Consider the following 18,886-nt stretch of genomic DNA (forward strand, 5'->3'; position numbering starts at 1 on the left):
CTCACATAAAACAAATGATTTTCTATGTGAACTTGCATCCTTTAGTTTCTGTTTATTTATCCTCTATAGGAATTTAGCATTTCTTCATTATATAAAGCACTGGTTTTGTTTGTTTATTTCTGGCATTCAATCAACTGTGAACATGTTTAACCATACTCCTGACGGCTAACTGTTGGAGTTGTAGTGTAACATCTGAAACTTGATGCTCAAAATGTTAAAGACTGAGGAACAGGTTTTAAGTGGTCAGCATGCGTAGGTCCTAGATCACGAGGCCTCTTAGGTGTGATTCACTTGAGAGCCATGCTGACAACTATTTCACTCTGATCCACCTTCTCCAGGAAACCTTAATAGAGACTTGAAGACCACAAGTAACTGAGTAACAGTAGGTAAAATGAGAACAGCTTAGTAACAATAAGATGTTCTATATTTTAATCGATTTTGTAAGTTTTATAAAATGAATTTTATAAAATTGTTTTGCCATTGTTTTGACATCAAGTGAGTTAAACTATTTTGAACCCAGTAGCTAATTTTAACTCCCATACATTTCCAGGTAAATTTAATCCACAAGTATGGGATTCATTTGCTTTAGATCTGAAAATGTCATTTTGGGAAAGGCGTTTGATGTTCAGGAAATCTTGTGAGACCTTTAATAAGCCTCTTAAATCCAGAGAATTATGTTTTGCCGGAAGGAAAGGAAACCTATACCTTGAGTTTTTCTTACCTCTTAAATGAAAAACTTCGGATATTGGAAAGATTTCGAATCTGGCTAAATGTAGCCGGCCTCGTTGGCATGTTGCTAAAATCAGAGCATCCAGTGTGAAGAGATAGAAATCAATGTATATCCTGGGAGCTTCGTATAGATTCTCCTACGGTGGTCAATAAGAGCAGGACACTGAGACATTTTAGTTAAACAATTTGATGTAAATCATCCTCTTTGTCCAACAAAGACCCTGAGAAGAGGAGGAGACCATCCACAGAGCCTTGCAGTAGTGACATTTTCCCTATAGTGCACAGTAGATGTACGATATACAGCAGTGTACAATACACTAGAAATATCTTTCCAGGTGTCTTTATGTCCTTAGTAAAACTTGCAAATACGCCTTAGGGACAGGAGCAGAACACCAACTGCCAACCCTTTATCCCGATCCTCCCCGCTGTAAAACACAAGAAAGAAAACAAACTGTTTTCCATGAAGATAATAATGTATTTAGATACGCTCATTAAAATTTCATCCCATAATCACACACTTTCTATTTCACTCTTTTTTTCCTGCCCTAATCTCATTGAGGAAATGACTCATGACTTTGAATGATGCTACCACACATTTTCCAGAGGTGTTTTCCATTTGGGCTCCTGAAACTTCTAACTTCTAAAGCCACTCCCTTCCTGTTGGAGGCCTGGCATGATTACATTAACTCTGTGAACAGAAGACAAGCATTCACCCCTTTTCCCTAGTGTCACAGAAGCACGTTAGAACCTCCATCCTTTTGTACTTCAGAACTAAGTATCAATTTAGTGATGTTTTACCCGATATGTTTAGAAAGGCATACTTAGTTGATCCAAAAATGTCTTGCCACTAACAGAAGATGGCTAGGTGGTAAGTCGTGTGAGTGTTACTTCGAGAGACAGAAATTAAAAATGAAGCTATGCTGGAGCAGTCCAGACCTGCTCAGACACGGGATAGAAAAGCCAACTATTAAGTGCGTGGGGGCCTTGGGTACCAGTGGGGTAGAAGTGATGGCTGCACGTGGAAAGGTGAGTTTGAATCCCCTGCATGCAAATCAAAAACTAGGTATGGTAAAAGCCACCTAATCCCAGCCTCAAGAGGTAGAGAAACGAGGATATGGTATGTCACGGGGGCTAATGGGGAGGCATGGATTGGCCACCCAGGCCAACCAACTGGTGAGCTCCAAGTTCAGTGAGTAACACTGTCTCACAAAGGAAGGTAGAGAGCAGAAGAAAGGGCATGTCACAGGCACGTCTCCCACACACACACTCACACATACAACACACACACACACTCACTCACAACACTCACATATACTCTCACACACACACTCACACACACTCTCACACACACTCACACACACTCTCACACACACTCACACACTCTCACACACACACACTCACACGATCTCACACACTCACACATATTCTCACACACTCTCACACACACTCACACTCACACAACACACACACTCACACAACACTCACACACTCACACTCACTCACACACACTCCTACATACACAACACTCACACACATACTCACACACACTCACACTCACACAACACTCTCACACACACTCTCACACACACACTCACACAACACTCTCACACACACTCACACACACACTCACACAATCTCACACACTCACACATACTCTCACACACACTCTCACACTCACATAACACACACACTCACACAACACTCTCACACACACTCACACACACACTCACACACACTCACACAATCTCACACACTCACACATACTCTCACACACACTCTCACACTCACACAACACACACATTCACACAACACTCACACACTCACACTCACACACACTCATACATACACAACACTCACACACATACTCACACACACACTCACACAACACTCACACACTCTCACACACACACAACACTCACACAACACACACACTTACACTCACTCACACTCATACATACACAACACTCACACACATACTCACAGACACACAGTCACGCACACACACACCACGATGGCCTGCACACACACACAGAAGTGAGAGAGAATGAACTTTCCACTTGGACAAAGAGAAAGATAAAAGATGGAAATATTGTAGTTCTCTGACCGCTTGAATACCCAGGGTAGACGGAGGGAGCAGACAGGACTGAAGAGTACTTGGAAATGATCAGAGATCCTCAGAGACCCGAACACTAGAGTTCCTAAGAAGACAGGAAATGGGGATAACAAGAAAGAGGAGGAAGTCCAGTCTTTGCCTCCCAGTAACTTTATATTTGTGGCATGACCCATCGATGGCTACACCATAGAATCCATTAGAACTACAAACTAGAACACAGGGGATGTAAAGGTCGGTCCAAAGGCAAATCAACAAAGGAACAGATCTCTCTGTTTCCAAAGACAAAACAGTGAGCTTTGCTTGTGCTTCATATCCAGTAATCCTTGGTGTGTGTGTGTGTGTGCGTGCGTGCGTGTGTGTGTGTGTGTGTGTGTGTGTGTGTGTGTGTGTGTGTGGTGTCACTGGCTGCACAGCATTCCAGGTTAATGAGGTAGCAGAGCTCCGTCGTTCCTGTCCCCTCATTGTTGTTGTTGTTGTTGTTCAATAGAAGGCCCCCTCCCCTCACGAATCCAAAGCTACCAAGCAACTGTTAGTGTTCAGTGACCTTCTGCACCAGCTGTCTTTGGGGCTTTGAAATTGATTTTCTTCATCCCGGTCTCTGATAATCTGTCTTCAAGTGCGCCTCTCTAGTTCACCGCCAGAGTGAACAAGTGGTACAAATAACTGAGGGACCGGAGGCGGGCATCACGCAGTGCATCATTAGACATGAGAGGAAAATCAGCCGGCTCCGGTGAGCTCCATGTTAAAAAGCGGCCGCTGCTACTTTATTGCTAAATACAATGGGGGCATTCTCTCTCGGGAGTCAATTCTTTCTTTTCTTCCTTTTTTCCTTCCATTCCCAAATACGGTTTGAGGAGTAAAGAAAATTTCAGTCTCTATTCTACAAAGCTCATGGGGAAGCCAGGTCAAAACATATGCTTTTTTATAGTAATTTTTGCTGAATTTTTTACATGCGAGCATATGATCTGGCAAAGAGCTGTAGGACAAGAGGCTGATGACACGCAGGCCCGAGCCTCGTGGAGAATTAGGTGACAAGATAGTTTTCCCCTATGGAAAGTCATTATGCATGCTTCATGTAGCTGAATTTCAATATTCATGAAATATTTTTGGAGCTCTGAACATAAAGGAAGCACTATACTGAATCTTAAGAAAAGGTTTTTTTTTTTTAAGTGTCGGGAGCAGGGAGGGCGACTTATAGACCTGTATTGATGATAGCATGTTCCTCTTGTATATGTTGCAGTGGTAAATGCTATTGTCTAAATTAACTCTGATACGGGTAGTATTTTAGAAAAAAGTTTCACTTATGGGAATAGAAGTAACTGCCCCCTCCCCCTGCACTTAAAGTAATTCTTTCTCTTGCAGTAGCAAAAGTGAATGTATGCATTTAATAACTGGAAGCTCTTCTGAGGACACGGGATTTCGGCTCCACTAATACTGAGCAATAATGCTTCTGAGGGTTGAACCCAGCATTTAGGCCCATGCCGTTCCACTCAAGTGCACCCCTGGAACCTACATTTGTGTTCTTAAGAATATATCAAAGTTGCTTTTTTTTTAATCTAAAGAAAACAATCTCGTGGCAATTTAAACCCTAGTATTTGAAAGAGGTCCTTGACAGAATCATCAGTCACAGTGTATACAGATTGCTCAGGTTTGCAAATTGAAAGAGATGTCCAATCAGAAGTCAGCATCTAGTAAACTCATATCCTATCATACTTATAGATAGTCCCGTTTCTAGTGTCTAGTGTTAAGGTCATAGTTTTGAGAGTCACGCATACTCAGGTTCAAATCCCATCTGTCATTAAGAAATTATCCAGGCCACTTCATGTCAGTCACTGTTTCGTTGCTGTGACAAAAGACTCAAGCAGCGAGTAGTTCGTCCCAACTTGTGATTTAGTCTACCGTAGCCTGCCCCAAGCAAAGCAGAAATGTGATGCTGGGGAGGGAGGAGAGGAATGAAGCACCTACTTCATGGTAGTCACGAAAAGGGAAGGCATGAGAGGACCCCGGAAGGAGGGAAAGAGATGAGAGAGAGAGAGAGAGAGAGAGAGAGAGAGAGAGAGAGAGAGAGAGAGATGGAGAGAGATGAGAGATAGATAGATAGATAGATAGATAGATAGATAGATAGATAGATGGAGAGAGAGATGAGAGATAGATAGATAGATAGATAGACAGACAGATAGATAGATAGACTGATAGAGGGAGAGAGATGATAGACAGACAGACAGACAGACAGACAGACAGAATGTATGACTGTGTAGAACAAAGTACAGCCTTTCTAGGGCATTACCCCAGTGACATAATCCTTCAAGAAGGCTTCACTTCCCAGTCCCCACCACCTGCCATCACATCCTGACTCCATCATTGGATTGAGACTCTAATGAGTTCAGTAATCACAAGTCTGGGTAAATCCCATCCACTGAAACCAGTCATGATGGTACTTCCCAGAGACTTCCAACTCCTCCAATACATCTTATCTAAGTCTTTTCTTATCTAAGCAGTAATAAAGCTAAAACCATGAGTGTGTTCCCTCCTCTGTCCAACACTCACATGATACTTATTATATTTGAAGTATTTTAAAGTCAATTTATAGCTCATAACTCCTAGACATAGATAAACACAGAGAGAGGTTAAGGAACTTTTCCAAAGACATGTGCCTAGAGAATGGGAAAGATTTGAAACATTAGCAGTCGAACTTCCCAGGTCTGTGCTATGAGGTCTTTAACCTGTTTGATATATTTAGCCTCTTTATAATACACAGTAAGTGTTGAGTGTTAACACAGAAAATACTTAGCTATGACCATACACACATCCCGCATAAAGACTATACCGTATTATGGGAGAGAATGAAAGGATACTTTTAACCTCTTGAATATAAAAAATTATAGCCTGCCGACTGCGTCGGACACCTTAGAATAAGGTGTAATAACAGTCCATGCTAGGACATGGATCTGAACCATTGTCACCGTGCTAAATGAAAGCCATGAAACACAAAGTGTTTTTAAACTTGAACACTGTTTCATTATTAACAAGAATCTAAGAGAATGTGAAGCTGAGAGGGCCACATGATCTCAAAGATTAATAAAATAGGAAAAATAAAAGACTGGGGACCCATGGCTCCAGAGAGTGGCCTTATCTTGCATCAGTGGGCGGGGAAGCCCTTGGTCCTGGGGAGGCTCGATGCCCCAGTATACTGGGAGCAGGAGTGGGTGGCTGGGTGGGGCAGCACCCTCATAGAGGCAAAGGGGAGGGCGAGAGGGCGGAAGGGATGGGGGGTGTGGAGGGATAACTAGAAAGGGGGATATCATATGAGAGGTAAATGAGTGGAATGATTAATAAAAAATTTTATAAAAAGAATCTTAGTTACATGTCCTAAAGATTTCCTTACTTGGCATTCTTATTACACATTCCGTAAATTGTTTCTTAAACACGTTTACCTTCAGTTTTGAAGCAGTGCCCAGTGTCTATAGCTTAGCCTTCAGAGAATCTGCGTCCTCCACAACCTGCCTCGCTGACCTCTTCGCTTATTTCGGTTTGGTTTTTAAACATGTTCTACGAGTCTCTCCCTCCACCAGCCTCCCCAAGATTTACCTCGCTGATTACCTTCCACATATGCTAAAAATAAAACGGTTGACAAGCAGTTGACCAGCTGCCTTTGCCGAGCTTGGTCCTCAGCAGTGAAGGAGAGGCTGGAAGGAGAACGCTTCCATGGATTTCTAGAAAGTCAGTGAGGAGTCAAACCGTAGCAGGGCATGGGACCATGCATGCACATGAGCACATATTCTCCTGCAGTGTGCATACAAGCACAGCTATGAACCGGGACAGATTTTATCGTATGAATTATAAGAACTACTCAGGAGGCTAGGCCTCGTCGTGCTGGTCCTCACCTTTCACTATGTAGGTTCCATGGCTGTCCTGGCATGCTTTCGTTCAGGAGACAGTGCGACTCGGGTGCGCCCTCACCTCTCAAGAGGCCTACTTCAAACCATAGGGATTATTTCGGTGCCTACACCCTGCTACTCACCACCAAAGTTATTCTTAGGTCACTTGTATGATATAGTTCTTAAATTGAAATATAGCCTTAACCTTAACTTTTAGAAGCCTGCAAGGGTCACTGAGGTGGATCGATCATTAGGTAGTGCTTGCTGTCAAGTTTCACAACCTGCCTTACATCCTTGGGACCCACAAAGAGAAAAAGCAAGAGCTGGCTTACACAAGTTGTCTTCGCCTGCACCTACGTACAAACACACACACACACACACACACACACACACACACACACACACACACACTAGGAAGGGGAGGAGTGGGGTGGGAGGGGGACTGCAAGAGGAGCCAAAGAGAACTGGTCCCTGTGTGTCTATTTTAACACACACATACTGGTTAGGTAGGTAAGAGAAGGATGGATGGATGGATGGATGGATGGATGGACGGACGGACAGACAGATGTTAAAAACAAGTATGAAGCAGGGCTTGGGATGTAGTCCAACTGGTAGAGCACTTGCCTAGTGGGTTTGATGTCCTGCACCTCATAAGCCAGAGCTAGAGTGTGCCCGCACACACCACACCGCAACCAAACACTCAAGAGGTAGAGCTGGGAGCTCAGAAACCCGATACCATGTTCAGTCATATAGTGAGTTCAAGACCAGCCTGCGTTACGTAAGACCTGATCTCAAAAGAAGATATATGAGGCAAATGAGAGGGAGGATGGGAAGGATGGGGAGAGAGAGAGAGAGAGAGAGAGAGAGAGAGAGAGAGAGAGAGAGAGAACGCTAGTCCCTATGTGTCTGTGCTAACATCTTCCTGTTTTTTTCACGCCCGAGTCTTACAATGATATTCTTCCTTTCCACACAGGCACTTCCTATTCAAAACAGGGACAGGGACGACGCCACTGTTCAGTACGGCAACCCCGGGATACACAATGGCATCTGGCTCTGTTTATTCTCCGCCTACCCGGCCACTTCCTAGAAACACCCTGTCAAGAAGCGCTTTCAAATTCAAGAAGTCTTCAAGGTACTGCAGCTGGAGGTGCACCGCCCTGTGTGCTGTAGGGGTGTCGGTGCTCCTGGCTATCCTGCTCTCCTACTTCATAGGTAAGAACGAGCCTTTGCGCCATCAACCCTGTAAGCCGGCACGTCATGCTCTCCCGTTAGTTCCGTTTGGTCTCCAGTATCTTATGGAGTATTATTTTGTAAAGGCGGTGTTAAAGCATATTAAAAGTCATGGACTTCTTAGGTCATTTCAGCTGATGTGCTAGGTAGAGAAACTGGCTTGGCAGACAGTTCATTTTTATAAAATGCTACATCTTTATAAGACATGCATGTGACTGCTTCCTATTGATGACATCACTCATGAGCCACCCATACCTAGGACAATTCCCACACACAAACTTATTCATGGACTTGTATCCCACTGTGTGGGGATCTCCTCCAGTCCATGCTCATTGGTTAGGGGTGTTCTGCTCTCTGTGGTATTTCAGTGAACTCAGCTGTCTATAGGTAAAGTCCAACACCAAGGACCTTCTATTCAGGAACACTCCAGAGAACCGAGCCTCACAAAGCAATGCACGATTATGCAGCCATTCATATCTGGGCGGGTCTCACCTCTTCTATTGAATCGCTCATGTGTTCCTCTTGGTCCTAACCTGGATGCTGACTCATACTGTGTTGGAGCATCTAGACTGCTGGCAATGGCTTTCTCAAATGTCAAAAAGACTCCGCGGTATTTTGATCTGCTTCTGGGGATAAGGAAAAGCCCTCCACATTGAAATGCTAACGGTATCCCCTAAGATAAATCACAGGCTGTGTGACTTATACACCAAGAGTGACAGCCAGCGGTGCATCTCCCAAGTTTGCAAAGCAATTTGTGATGCCCCATGAAATTCTCTCAAGAAAGACGAGAATCATCCCAGAGCTCTGTATGGAATGCTATATGCTCTTGCAGTGGGGCCCCCGCCAGGCCCTGCAATCCACCTTGGATATAAATTATGTACTTCTGAATGCGAAGTAACCATTTTGAGTCTCTGTGGTTAATGGAAATGCAGAACCGTAGAGCATGAAAAAACCTGGGAGATAATTGAGCCCGAGATGGCAGGCGTGTGGCGTGTGATGGACCTGTTATTTCGAATTCTTAGACCGTGGATGACATCACTAATGATTCAAAACTCGGTTCCAGCCTAAACATGGAGATGTCCTCATTCTCCCCATCAGACAACACTTCAGCAGTCACCACCCATCACTCAGACAGAGGCAAGAGGAAATCCACCCGTCCATCATTTTTTTTAATCCAAGTTTACTTCCTTCTCCTAGCAGACCCAGTACCACACCATCACAACATAGCACCCCAGCGAGACCACACTACACTCTGGATGCTCTCAGGGAGACAGGCAGCCTCAGTACCCAGCGTTCATGTCTAGTCGCCAGTGAGAAAATACCCCGGCCATTAAGAGAATCCTCTCTAGTTGGCTGTATAAATTATTTGTGTCTGTCAGAAGTGTGCCGCAGAAGAATTTTAAATGAATTTGAAATGCACGAGTCTTAAATGGAACGTGAACAATTACCCATATGTGTTTGTAGGGGATTTTCCTCTTAAACCTGGCACATGCCACGTGGATGCTGCTTGCAGGACTGGAGTTCAGTGCTGGGGTGGCTTGTTGGTATCTGTTGTGACTGGCAGGTGTCTGTCTTTGCGGTGGTTTGAAGGTCAGCTTGACTTGATTTCATTTTATTTTGGTAGTGTGACTGTCGGGGAAAGTTAGCATTCGGGGTTTCGGGGTGATATTGCCTGACTGCCACTACTTGCATTCTTTTGAAAAGACCCATCAGTGAAAATAATTATAGGACTTCCAAAAAAAAAAAAAGCGCCTTTTTGCGTTGGCAGATTTGTCGTTCAGTCCCCATTCTACTTTATATCATCTGGCACCATTACTGCACACGTGTCCCTTTTTCTTCACTTGAAAACATGACACATGCATAGCTGAAGTACCTGAGTCTTCCTTTCAGCTCAGTAAAGCTGTTTACAGCACATGTGTTTTGATTGCATTAAGGTCATGGGAAATACGGCAATCAATTCCAATTTTATCTAGCGAAAAGTTACTTTAATAATCAGAAAGTCTGCTTACAGTTCTCATTGACTTTCCTGTATTCAAACGACTACCACACTAACACGACTATTTTTTAAAGCATTTTGTTTCTTTGTCAGTTTGTGATAAATCTTTTTTTTTTTTTTTGATTAAAGATGTTGCCTTTGCCCTTGAAAAAGAGATTAGGCCACTTGTCTCAGGGAAGGTTGTCCTTGGCTAGTTAGTGTATCTGTAAATCGGGGATGGGTGGAGCGGGCAGATGGGGGCGGTGATGTCTACCCGAAGGCCAGGTCAGTCCCATAGCGGGCACAGGCATCACCAGTGAGACAGTTTCATCCTCGGACCTGCTTCAGTGCGTTCACATACATGACGCTCCCCCGCCCTTAGACCTTGGCGTTCCGTCTCTCAGGTTCATTATTGACGTGAAGCAAAAGCTTAAGAAATGAGTTTATTTTAAGCTGAAGAAATATTCCACAATATTTAAGAATGTTTTGTGCCTTCCAGTATGACAATGAACAGTTTGGATGAGTCTATACCCTGCCTCTTTCCTGAGGTGAAGTCCCAGGAGGGCCCAGGTGGATAACTTCTGAAGACAAGGAGGGGGACAGGGACAGGGACAGGGACAGGGACAGGAGATTCTATCAAAAGTTCAAAGAACCTGTGTAGAAGGTGAAAATGAATTACAACCTTAGGACAGCCGTCTCGGCGGCTGGATAGGTAAAGGTGCTTGGTGCCGAGCGGCGCGGTCTGTTTGATCCGCAGAACACAGCGTGGAAGGAGAGACCTGAGTCACTCAAGTTGTCCCCACAGCTATTTTTCCGTGCATGTGCAGCTTGAGATTCGTGCCCTGCGTTTATTTTGACCCGTCTTTCCTTGTTCAGTCACTAGAAGCTGTCCATGTAATTTTATTTTTTTAAATTAACCAGCCCCCAAAACACACTGTCTGTCCCATGGGTGTGACAATGAGTTTATGTGTCCATGTCTGATCATCGATCAGGCTTCTTCCCCAGCAGAAATTCTTTGAAGAAACGTTGCTATAGGAAGAGAGGTGCCCTTTGACCTTTGTCAACCATTTCAGTGCCACTGTCCATACAGAAGCCCCTCTGTTCTGACGTCTTTGTGTTTTATTATGATTTTAACCATCTCCAGTCTCTTAGATTAAACATTCTCCTTCTGATTATTATTTTTACATGTTTTAGTATTATTGGTCATTCGACTTTCTTTTTTCAGAAGCAGCTCTGATTCCCTGTATTGTCCTGTTGGAGGTTTTCCTCCACATTTTTTATATGTATGTATTTTTGTTTCATGGGGGCGTGGCACCCACATACCACATGTATGGACGTCAGTTCTGACTATGTTTCAAGGATCAAACTGAGGTTGTCAGGGTTGGCAGCAAGCATCCTCACCCACTGAGTCACCTCACTGACCCTCGTGTGTGTGTGTATGTGTGTGGTTGTGTGTGTGGTTGTGTGTATCTGTGTGTGTATTCATGCATGTGTGTGTGTGTCTGTATGTATGTGGGGGGTGTGGTTTTGTGTGTGTGGTTTTGTGTGTGTGTGTATGTGTGCATGTGCACAAGTGTGTGTGTATGCCTGTGGGTGTGTCTGTGTGTGGGTAGGTATGGGTGGTTTTGTGTGTGTGTGTGTGTGTGTGTGTGTGTGTGTGTGTGTGTGTGTGGTTGTGTGTGTGCTATTTGAAGGGTGGTTAGGGACACGGTCTTACTGTATAGTTCTGACTGGTATGGTCCTGGGTCCGCACAGTAGTCTCGCCTCAAACTCACAGCAGTCCCTGTGTTTCTTCCTCCTGAACACTGAGATTACAGGAGTGATCCACCAGCCCTGGCTGTTCTGGTCTGTTCTGTTTTTTAGCCTGAAGCATTATTTATTAAAGACATGAATGTTTTGCCTTCTATGTTAAATATTTTATATTATTAATTTGATCAAACTCATTTTTTGCCACGCATCGTACAGAATTGTTAAACAGATATATCACTTTTCCTTACAACTTACAGCTTCTACCCCATACCTGTAAAATCTAAGTGGCATTTTAAAAATACTCTCAAATTTATTTAGGAACTTCATTAATTTTGGTCAGTGCTACGCCTAGATCCAGGGCCTCATGCGTGCTAGGCCAGTGCTTTACCACAGCCCGGTAAGTGCTCTACTGCTGGGCTACAGCCCAGTTCTCCTGTAACCATCTTAAACCAGCATTTCCCTGTGTCCTCTGACAGGTATTAGGGGTGCAAGCTGGCTCTTCATTCTAGAAACTCAGAATCAAGGTCTTGGGCTACATGTAAAAAACCTTTAATATTACATTCTTTAATATTACATGCCTTCCTAATACTTGATGGAGAAAGTAGCAAAAAAGGGAAAGAGGAAAATACCAACTTTTAGCTAAAATAATGACCCAAAAGCTTTATATAGGCAGTTCATGTTTTATTAGCCAGTAGGGGTGATATATATATATATATATATATATATATATATATATGTAAATACATGGTCACATGTTACATGTATGTGTGTGTACATGTGTAGTCCGGGGTGTTGTCATCTTTAGTTTTGAGACCGGGTCTCTCCCTGAACCTGGAGCTGCTCACTGGGTGAACTGCCTGGTGAGGAAGCGCCAGGAATCTGCCTTCTCAACCTCCTCAGCGCTGGGATTACAGCTGTAATGTGCCACCGCACGCAGCTTTTCATGTGGCACTTGGTGACATGAACCAAAGTCCCCATGCTTGCACAGCAAGCACTTTACTGACTGAGCCATCTCCCCAAACCCTTGATCCAGTATGTTTTCTTGAGCTTGAGAGATGACAAAGGAGGTGGGGTTGCCTGATGGTAAAGTTAGGTCAGTGAGGAGAGGCGTATGGGAAAGAGCTAACACGTATCAGCAGTGGTGCCTAGAAACTACACACCAGACATCGCTTGAGATTATGTTTGGATTTCCACACTTAGTTCTTAAAGCCCACCAGACTGTCTCCCATTAACTAAAGTAAATCCATTACTTTAAAAGAACCCTGCCTAGAGTCACACAGCTAAGACAGGAAGGCCACGAGTTCAGAAATGATCGAGTACCCCATTTTATTTTAACTGTATTTTATGAGGTTTCTAAAGACCCGGAAACAGGAAAGAAATTTCAGAAACTTAAACATTGGGGGTGTGGGGATCATCTAATCTCTGTTTATAAGGTTGCATTCGGGGCATTCCAGATGAGGGAACGTGATGAACAGGGTCCAGACTTGTGCTTTTTCACACTTGAATGAGCCCAGGTGCCCCTTGGGAGTCTCCTTGAAATGTGCATTCTGCGTCAGCAGATCCACAGTGTGAGCTGAGATTGTGAACTCCCAACAGACAGCAAGAGGCTGCGGCTGGGGCCCGAGGAACATACTTGGGCACCACGGGTCTCCACGGTGCTGTCAAATGCTCTGTTTGCCGATAGAAATGCCCCATTGGCACCCCGTCCAATTCATTAACCACCCGTCAAAAGTCACATCTGGATGTTGAGCACTTCAAATGTGGCTCGTTAATTTAATGAAGTGAAGTTTTCCTTCTCCTCTTAATTAATTTAAACTTGAACAACCACAGGTGGCCAGTGGCTACGGTTTGGAGACTACAGGACTAGGACACTGGTAGGAAACAAGGCTTCGGTGAGGAGACCATGAGGCCGGCTGGAGAGGAGGCGTGAATCGAGGGCCCTAGGCTGACGTACAGTACAGTCCGTGTGCTGTCATTGTGCGTATCCCAATTAAGGGATTGGGAAAGTCTTCTCCATAGTCACATGGTGACTTCCTTTCTATTCCTGAGCTCCCAATTAAAGTCCTCTCTGACCTTTAAGGTGATAGGCTCTTACAGGATGGAAATCCCTCTGATTCCTAAGCACAATGTTGAGTCTGGGGATGATACTGACTGTGGAACTATTTTTTAAAAAATAGCTGACCTACTTTGATATCCCCTAATATATTCATTCTCCTTTATTTCTTGCTCTGAAATTGGAATTTTAAAGACGAACGCTATGCAGCGGAAAGGGCGCAGAGATGCTCTGTTACTCGCAGTCACCGCTGTCTGTATTCACAGTTATACAGGGAATGGTGGTCTTGGTTCTCACGCTTTCTTCACAGAGGCCAGTTTTCCTCTGGTGAAGGGGAGCCTTACCATCCAAAGTCAAGGTTGGACTTAACACCACGTAGAGCTGCAGCAAGCGGTTTGCACAGCAGAGTAAGAAGCAGCGTTACCAACATTTCGCTTTGGGCTCCATGTACCACTTGGCGGAGTCGAAAGAGTCTTTCCATTTTCCCCTCAGAGGGAGCTCCAAGGTGATTGTTGGCACGATGTATTAGTTTCTTTTTTTAATCACTGGGACACCGTACCTGAGAAAAGTAACTTAAGAGTAAAGGTTTATTTTGGCTCACGGTTCCAAGGGGCAGCTTGTCTCACCAGAGAAATCACAGCTGGCCACAGGAGCTGCAGGCAGCCGGTCACAATGCGTTCACACACGGGGAGCAAAGAGACAGCAATGTCCACACTTAGCTGGCTTTTTCATGTCATATACTTTGGGACCCCAGAACATGATATCAGGTTTAGGATGGTCTTCCACCCTTACTTAACCTAATCTATAACGGTCTCCTTAGGATGCTCAGGGCTTTGTCTCCAAGATGATATTAGACACTATTAATTTGGCCGTATTAATCATCACCACTGTTCTATCTACTTAAGGAACTTTGAGAAAACAGAAATCCTATTCAAATGCACTGTGTTACTACAGTTTCTTAGCTTCTCGCCCTCTTGACTAGGTTTTTCCCTAAGCAATAATTCAGTTGACAGCAGATATTTGCTCTCCCGTCTATAATATTGTAATTCAGGGATGGTAACATTCACCAAACTTTGTAACTGTCATCCCAGCCAATTTCAGAACACTTCCATCACTCCCTAAAAAGGAATACTGTGTCCTTTAACAGCCGCTGTGCGTTTCTTTGTAACAACTTGGTGAGGGTTTTTTTTTTTTCCTGTAGCTGAAAAAAAATAGCTGAATTTTTTTTTTTGAGGTTTCTGAATTTACTTCCTGAAGACTCTGGATAATTCAGCATTATTTTTTTTCTCTTGAGCGCCTTCCTGACGCGTGCTGTTAACCAAAGAACTAGCCGAATTTCCAATTCTCCTTTCATTAAAAAAAAAATATATAGTGTTATTTATTTTCATTGAACAGCTGCTCCCAAGTGAAGTGAGTCCTAAAATAGATGTTGTCATGTGTCTGCTAAAAGGGCTGTTTAACAACAGGAGCGCTCCTGAACCTAGTAAGAAGCAACCCGCGGAGCCCGGGTTCAATGCCCTTAGGATTCCTCCACCGTTAGCTGTGCCACTTTTGAACATATTTGCATTTTTTGTGCATCTTTACCTCCCTGTGTACCTTGAAATTGATTACAGTACTGTATATATGCAACTCGGGGTCAGAAGGAAGTACATGCCAACCCTTTATGCACCATGGAAAATCAACCAGTTAAATAGATGTGGTAATGTAAGAGTGTGGTGACATTCTTTTTTTTTTTCTTTTTAGTCATGTCCTTGTAATAAAGACGCTGTTTTAGTACGTTGTCGAACACAGCCATGCCCTGAATTACAACCCAGTTTTCACCACAGTGTCTTCCTTTAACCCTTTGATGAGTTACATTTTTTTTAAAATATGCATTTTACCTGAGCTGGAAAAGGGATTGTTTTATATATACTATTGTGATTTCATTGGGGTCATAGGAAAGCTGTGTTGTCTGAATATTGGAGGAGGGATATTTTAAAGCTGAAATTTTGGAATCAATATTTTATTTTTAAAGCCATGAAATTAAGACACATTGCAGCCTGATTCAGTGGTGGATGGAGTTGCACAGTCAAAAAGCTTACCTGAGGGGAAGGAGAAAATCGTCTTTTATGTAAACGAACCCCAAGAGCACTCTGCTTCTTTGAGCCCAGAAAGAAGAAAGGGCTAGCAAAAACTGAGCTCTGCAAAACCTGGGGGAGGGGTGTTGTTTGTTTGTTTGTTTTTCCTTAATAAGAGCAGTGCTATGCCTTTCTGCATTCTTTCCACGTCCTCTAAAGCTTGTCCTTACCATTTGGGGTTTTAGCCTGGCTTTCAGTAGGAAATCTTATTGGTGAATTTTCACAAAACATTTTCCATGTCTTAACACAAAGACATAGGAAAAGAATTGGAGGTCGCTTAAACCCCAGCACAGTCTGCTCGCAGCTGGGTGACAGCAGACCAGCGATTCCTGAGAGCTCACTGAGAAAAGCCTCCGATCCTTCTCCGGCCGGCTTGTGACCGTGTAGGTGTTTGCTGCTTCTTATTAGCATATTTGGTTTTGAGTTCACCCCGTTTTTTTATTATTTCCACAAAAAGAAAGCATTTCCTGGATCAGGAACCCTCACGAGCTCTTATGCACCTCCTTTCCCCTGGGAACAGTTTTTATGTCACTCTTAGCTTCGTATGAGGCCAGCTCAAATAATATCACACGTCACATAACACCATAGCTTATGCTAGTGGTAAACAGCTTGTCTGCGATGTCCAAGTGATATTCTCCATCTTAGGTTATCAGTGTGTGTGTGCGTGTGTGTGTGTGTGTGTCTGTCTGTCTGTCTCTCTGTCTCTCTCTGTGTCTGTCTCTATCTGTCTCTCTGTCTCTGTCTCTGTGTGTGTGTGTGTGTCAGTCTGTCTGTCTCTCTGTCTGTCTATCTCTGTCTCTATCTGTCTCTCTGTGTGTGTGTGTATGTGTGTCTGTCTCTGTCTGTCTGTCTGTCTCTCTCTCTCTGTGTCTGTCTGTCTCTGTCTCTATCTGTCCCTGTCTCTATCTGTCTCTGTCTCTGTGTGTATGTGTGTGTGTCTGTGTGTCTCTGTGTCTGTGTCTGTGTCTGTGTATCTGTGCATGCACTCGCATTTTGTGGACTGTAGCCATATCTGCAAACCATGGCAGCTAAGACACACAATAAAGCAGTTGCCCATGCCAGAGCTACAATGCATAATCTTCCGTTGGTGTTGCCACGCCAGTGGCTTTTGCATGAGTGATATTGAGAGCAGAGTGTTCAGAGAGCAATACCCACAGAGAAGGCAGAGGACTGTCAGCATTCGGAAGAGAGATGACTGGCTGTGCAGGCTGCCAGGACTCCTCAGTAGCTTTCCTATGAAGTCTTAACAGTCCACGGACTCTGAATTCAACAGTTTCACCTTAAAATCGAGCAGATGAAATAACACTAAAACATTCTTTGGCTACATGTTTATAGTTCCCATATCCTCTGCCAATGTCTACAGGCTGCTCACCCTGTCCTTCTCTGTCGATGACAAGGCTTCTAAAGTTTCTACTTCTGTGCCTTTAGTGGTGTAGCCAGCCCCTGTTGGCTTGGGAGGCACACATTCCTCTCCACAGCTAGTGACCGTTCATGCATTCAGCAGGTTTGTTGATTGAGCCACAGATTCAACAGTGATAAGATTTAGACCATCTTATCTAGTCACTAGTCAGTGCCCTCTTACAGTCTGTAATATTTTGGAGGAAAGAGACACCTAACAATTGATTACAGTTACCCTTGCTGTTTAAATATACGAGGAGGAAAGGGGGTGGGAGGGGGTAACTCAGTGGTAGAACTCTGCATATGCTGTGCCCTCACCTCACTCCTCACCAGGCGAGAGAGGAACGGGTGGGGAACAGAGAAGGGGAAGAAGAAGAGGGAAGGAGAGAAGGGGAGAGAGAGAAGGCAAGGAGGGATCATGGGAGGCTAGCAGAGCATATGGAGGTCATAGCTCATTGAGTCTGAGCATTAGAGGAAGATTTCTGCTAAAATCTGCATTTTGACCTAAGGACAAATCTTACAGTTTACAACATAAACTAAATGTAACTCGGAAAGTCAGTTGTCAAAGACAAAAAAAAATATCTGCACGCTACTTAGAGGAAAGTTATGAGATGCATTTTTATCCTTGTTGGTTTAACTAGAACTTTTGTCACAGTTAACATCTATAAGTGGAAAGACATGTTACTTTAGAAATTCTGGGTAACTGAGCTAAAATTGCCACAACAATTTAAAGTCTTTTTTTGTTTCTTTCTATAACATACATACTTTAATTTTTTATTTATGAAACATATAAAGCATGTTCAGAGAATAGTTTTTAAAAGCATTAAAGAAAAGCGATTCCTTTTAAAGCCTTTTAAAACAATGATTGAATAGTCAGTTGTGAAGAAATTCCCAGTGTGTGTGTGTGTGTGTGTGTGTGTGTGTGTGTGTGTGTGTGTTGTATGATGTTCATGCATGATGTGATGTGTGTTTGTTGTGTGATGTGCATGTATGGAGTGGTATGTAGGTGTATGTGTGTGTGGTGTGTGGTGTGCATGTATGGTGTGATGTGTGTGTGGTGTGTATGTGCTTGGGGGTTGTTATATTTCAGAAGCTACACATAGTAAAGGTGGTGTTTTCCATTGATCACAGAGGAGTCAGAAAATCGCATATGCGATTTCTTCTACTGGGACAGTCCTAAAGGTGGGAAGAGCAGCCTTGAGTTCCTCCAGGATCTCAGTACAGCATTCACTCTGACCTTAAGCTTTTGCCCCTCTAACTCTCAAAGGCTAGGATTTAGAGCAGTCCCTACACATTTAGCTCCCACTGTACACTTTAAGTATACATCATCTGATAAATCAAAGAACAATCACATTTTCTAGCTAGACCTCCTTCTACACAATACTGAGGAACCATTTAGTGATTTAAAAAGGTACCGCTCTCTACCCCCTCCTTTGCCAGTCACATCTCACACTGGTAGTGTATCCATGTTTCCAAAGAAGAAACCATTGTCGCTGCTCACATCTCACACTGGTAGTGTATCCATGTTTCCAAAGAAGAAACCATTGTCGCTGCTCACATCTCACACTGGTAGTGTATCCATGTTTCCAAAGAAGAAACCATTGTCGCTACTCACATCTCACACTGGTAATGTATCCATGTTTC

General features: G+C 43.6%; 1 protein-coding gene across 22 annotated transcripts in view; it reads left to right on the forward strand.

Annotated features, from left to right (window-relative positions):
- Positions 1-18,886, forward strand: part of Tenm3 (teneurin transmembrane protein 3) — a 2,726,621-nt gene that overhangs the window by 2,547,575 nt on the left and 160,160 nt on the right. For all 22 annotated transcript variants that reach the window (XM_063275416.1, XM_039094506.2, XM_039094513.2 and 19 more), the window contains one exon: positions 7,694-7,932. In XM_063275416.1, the coding sequence (XP_063131486.1) occupies positions 7,694-7,932 (239 nt within the window). The remainder of the gene's footprint in view (positions 1-7,693; positions 7,933-18,886) is intronic.

The sequence above is a fragment of the Rattus norvegicus genome, chromosome 16 (genome assembly GCF_036323735.1).
Source record: "Rattus norvegicus strain BN/NHsdMcwi chromosome 16, GRCr8, whole genome shotgun sequence".
Classification (NCBI taxonomy): domain Eukaryota; kingdom Metazoa; phylum Chordata; class Mammalia; order Rodentia; family Muridae; genus Rattus; species Rattus norvegicus.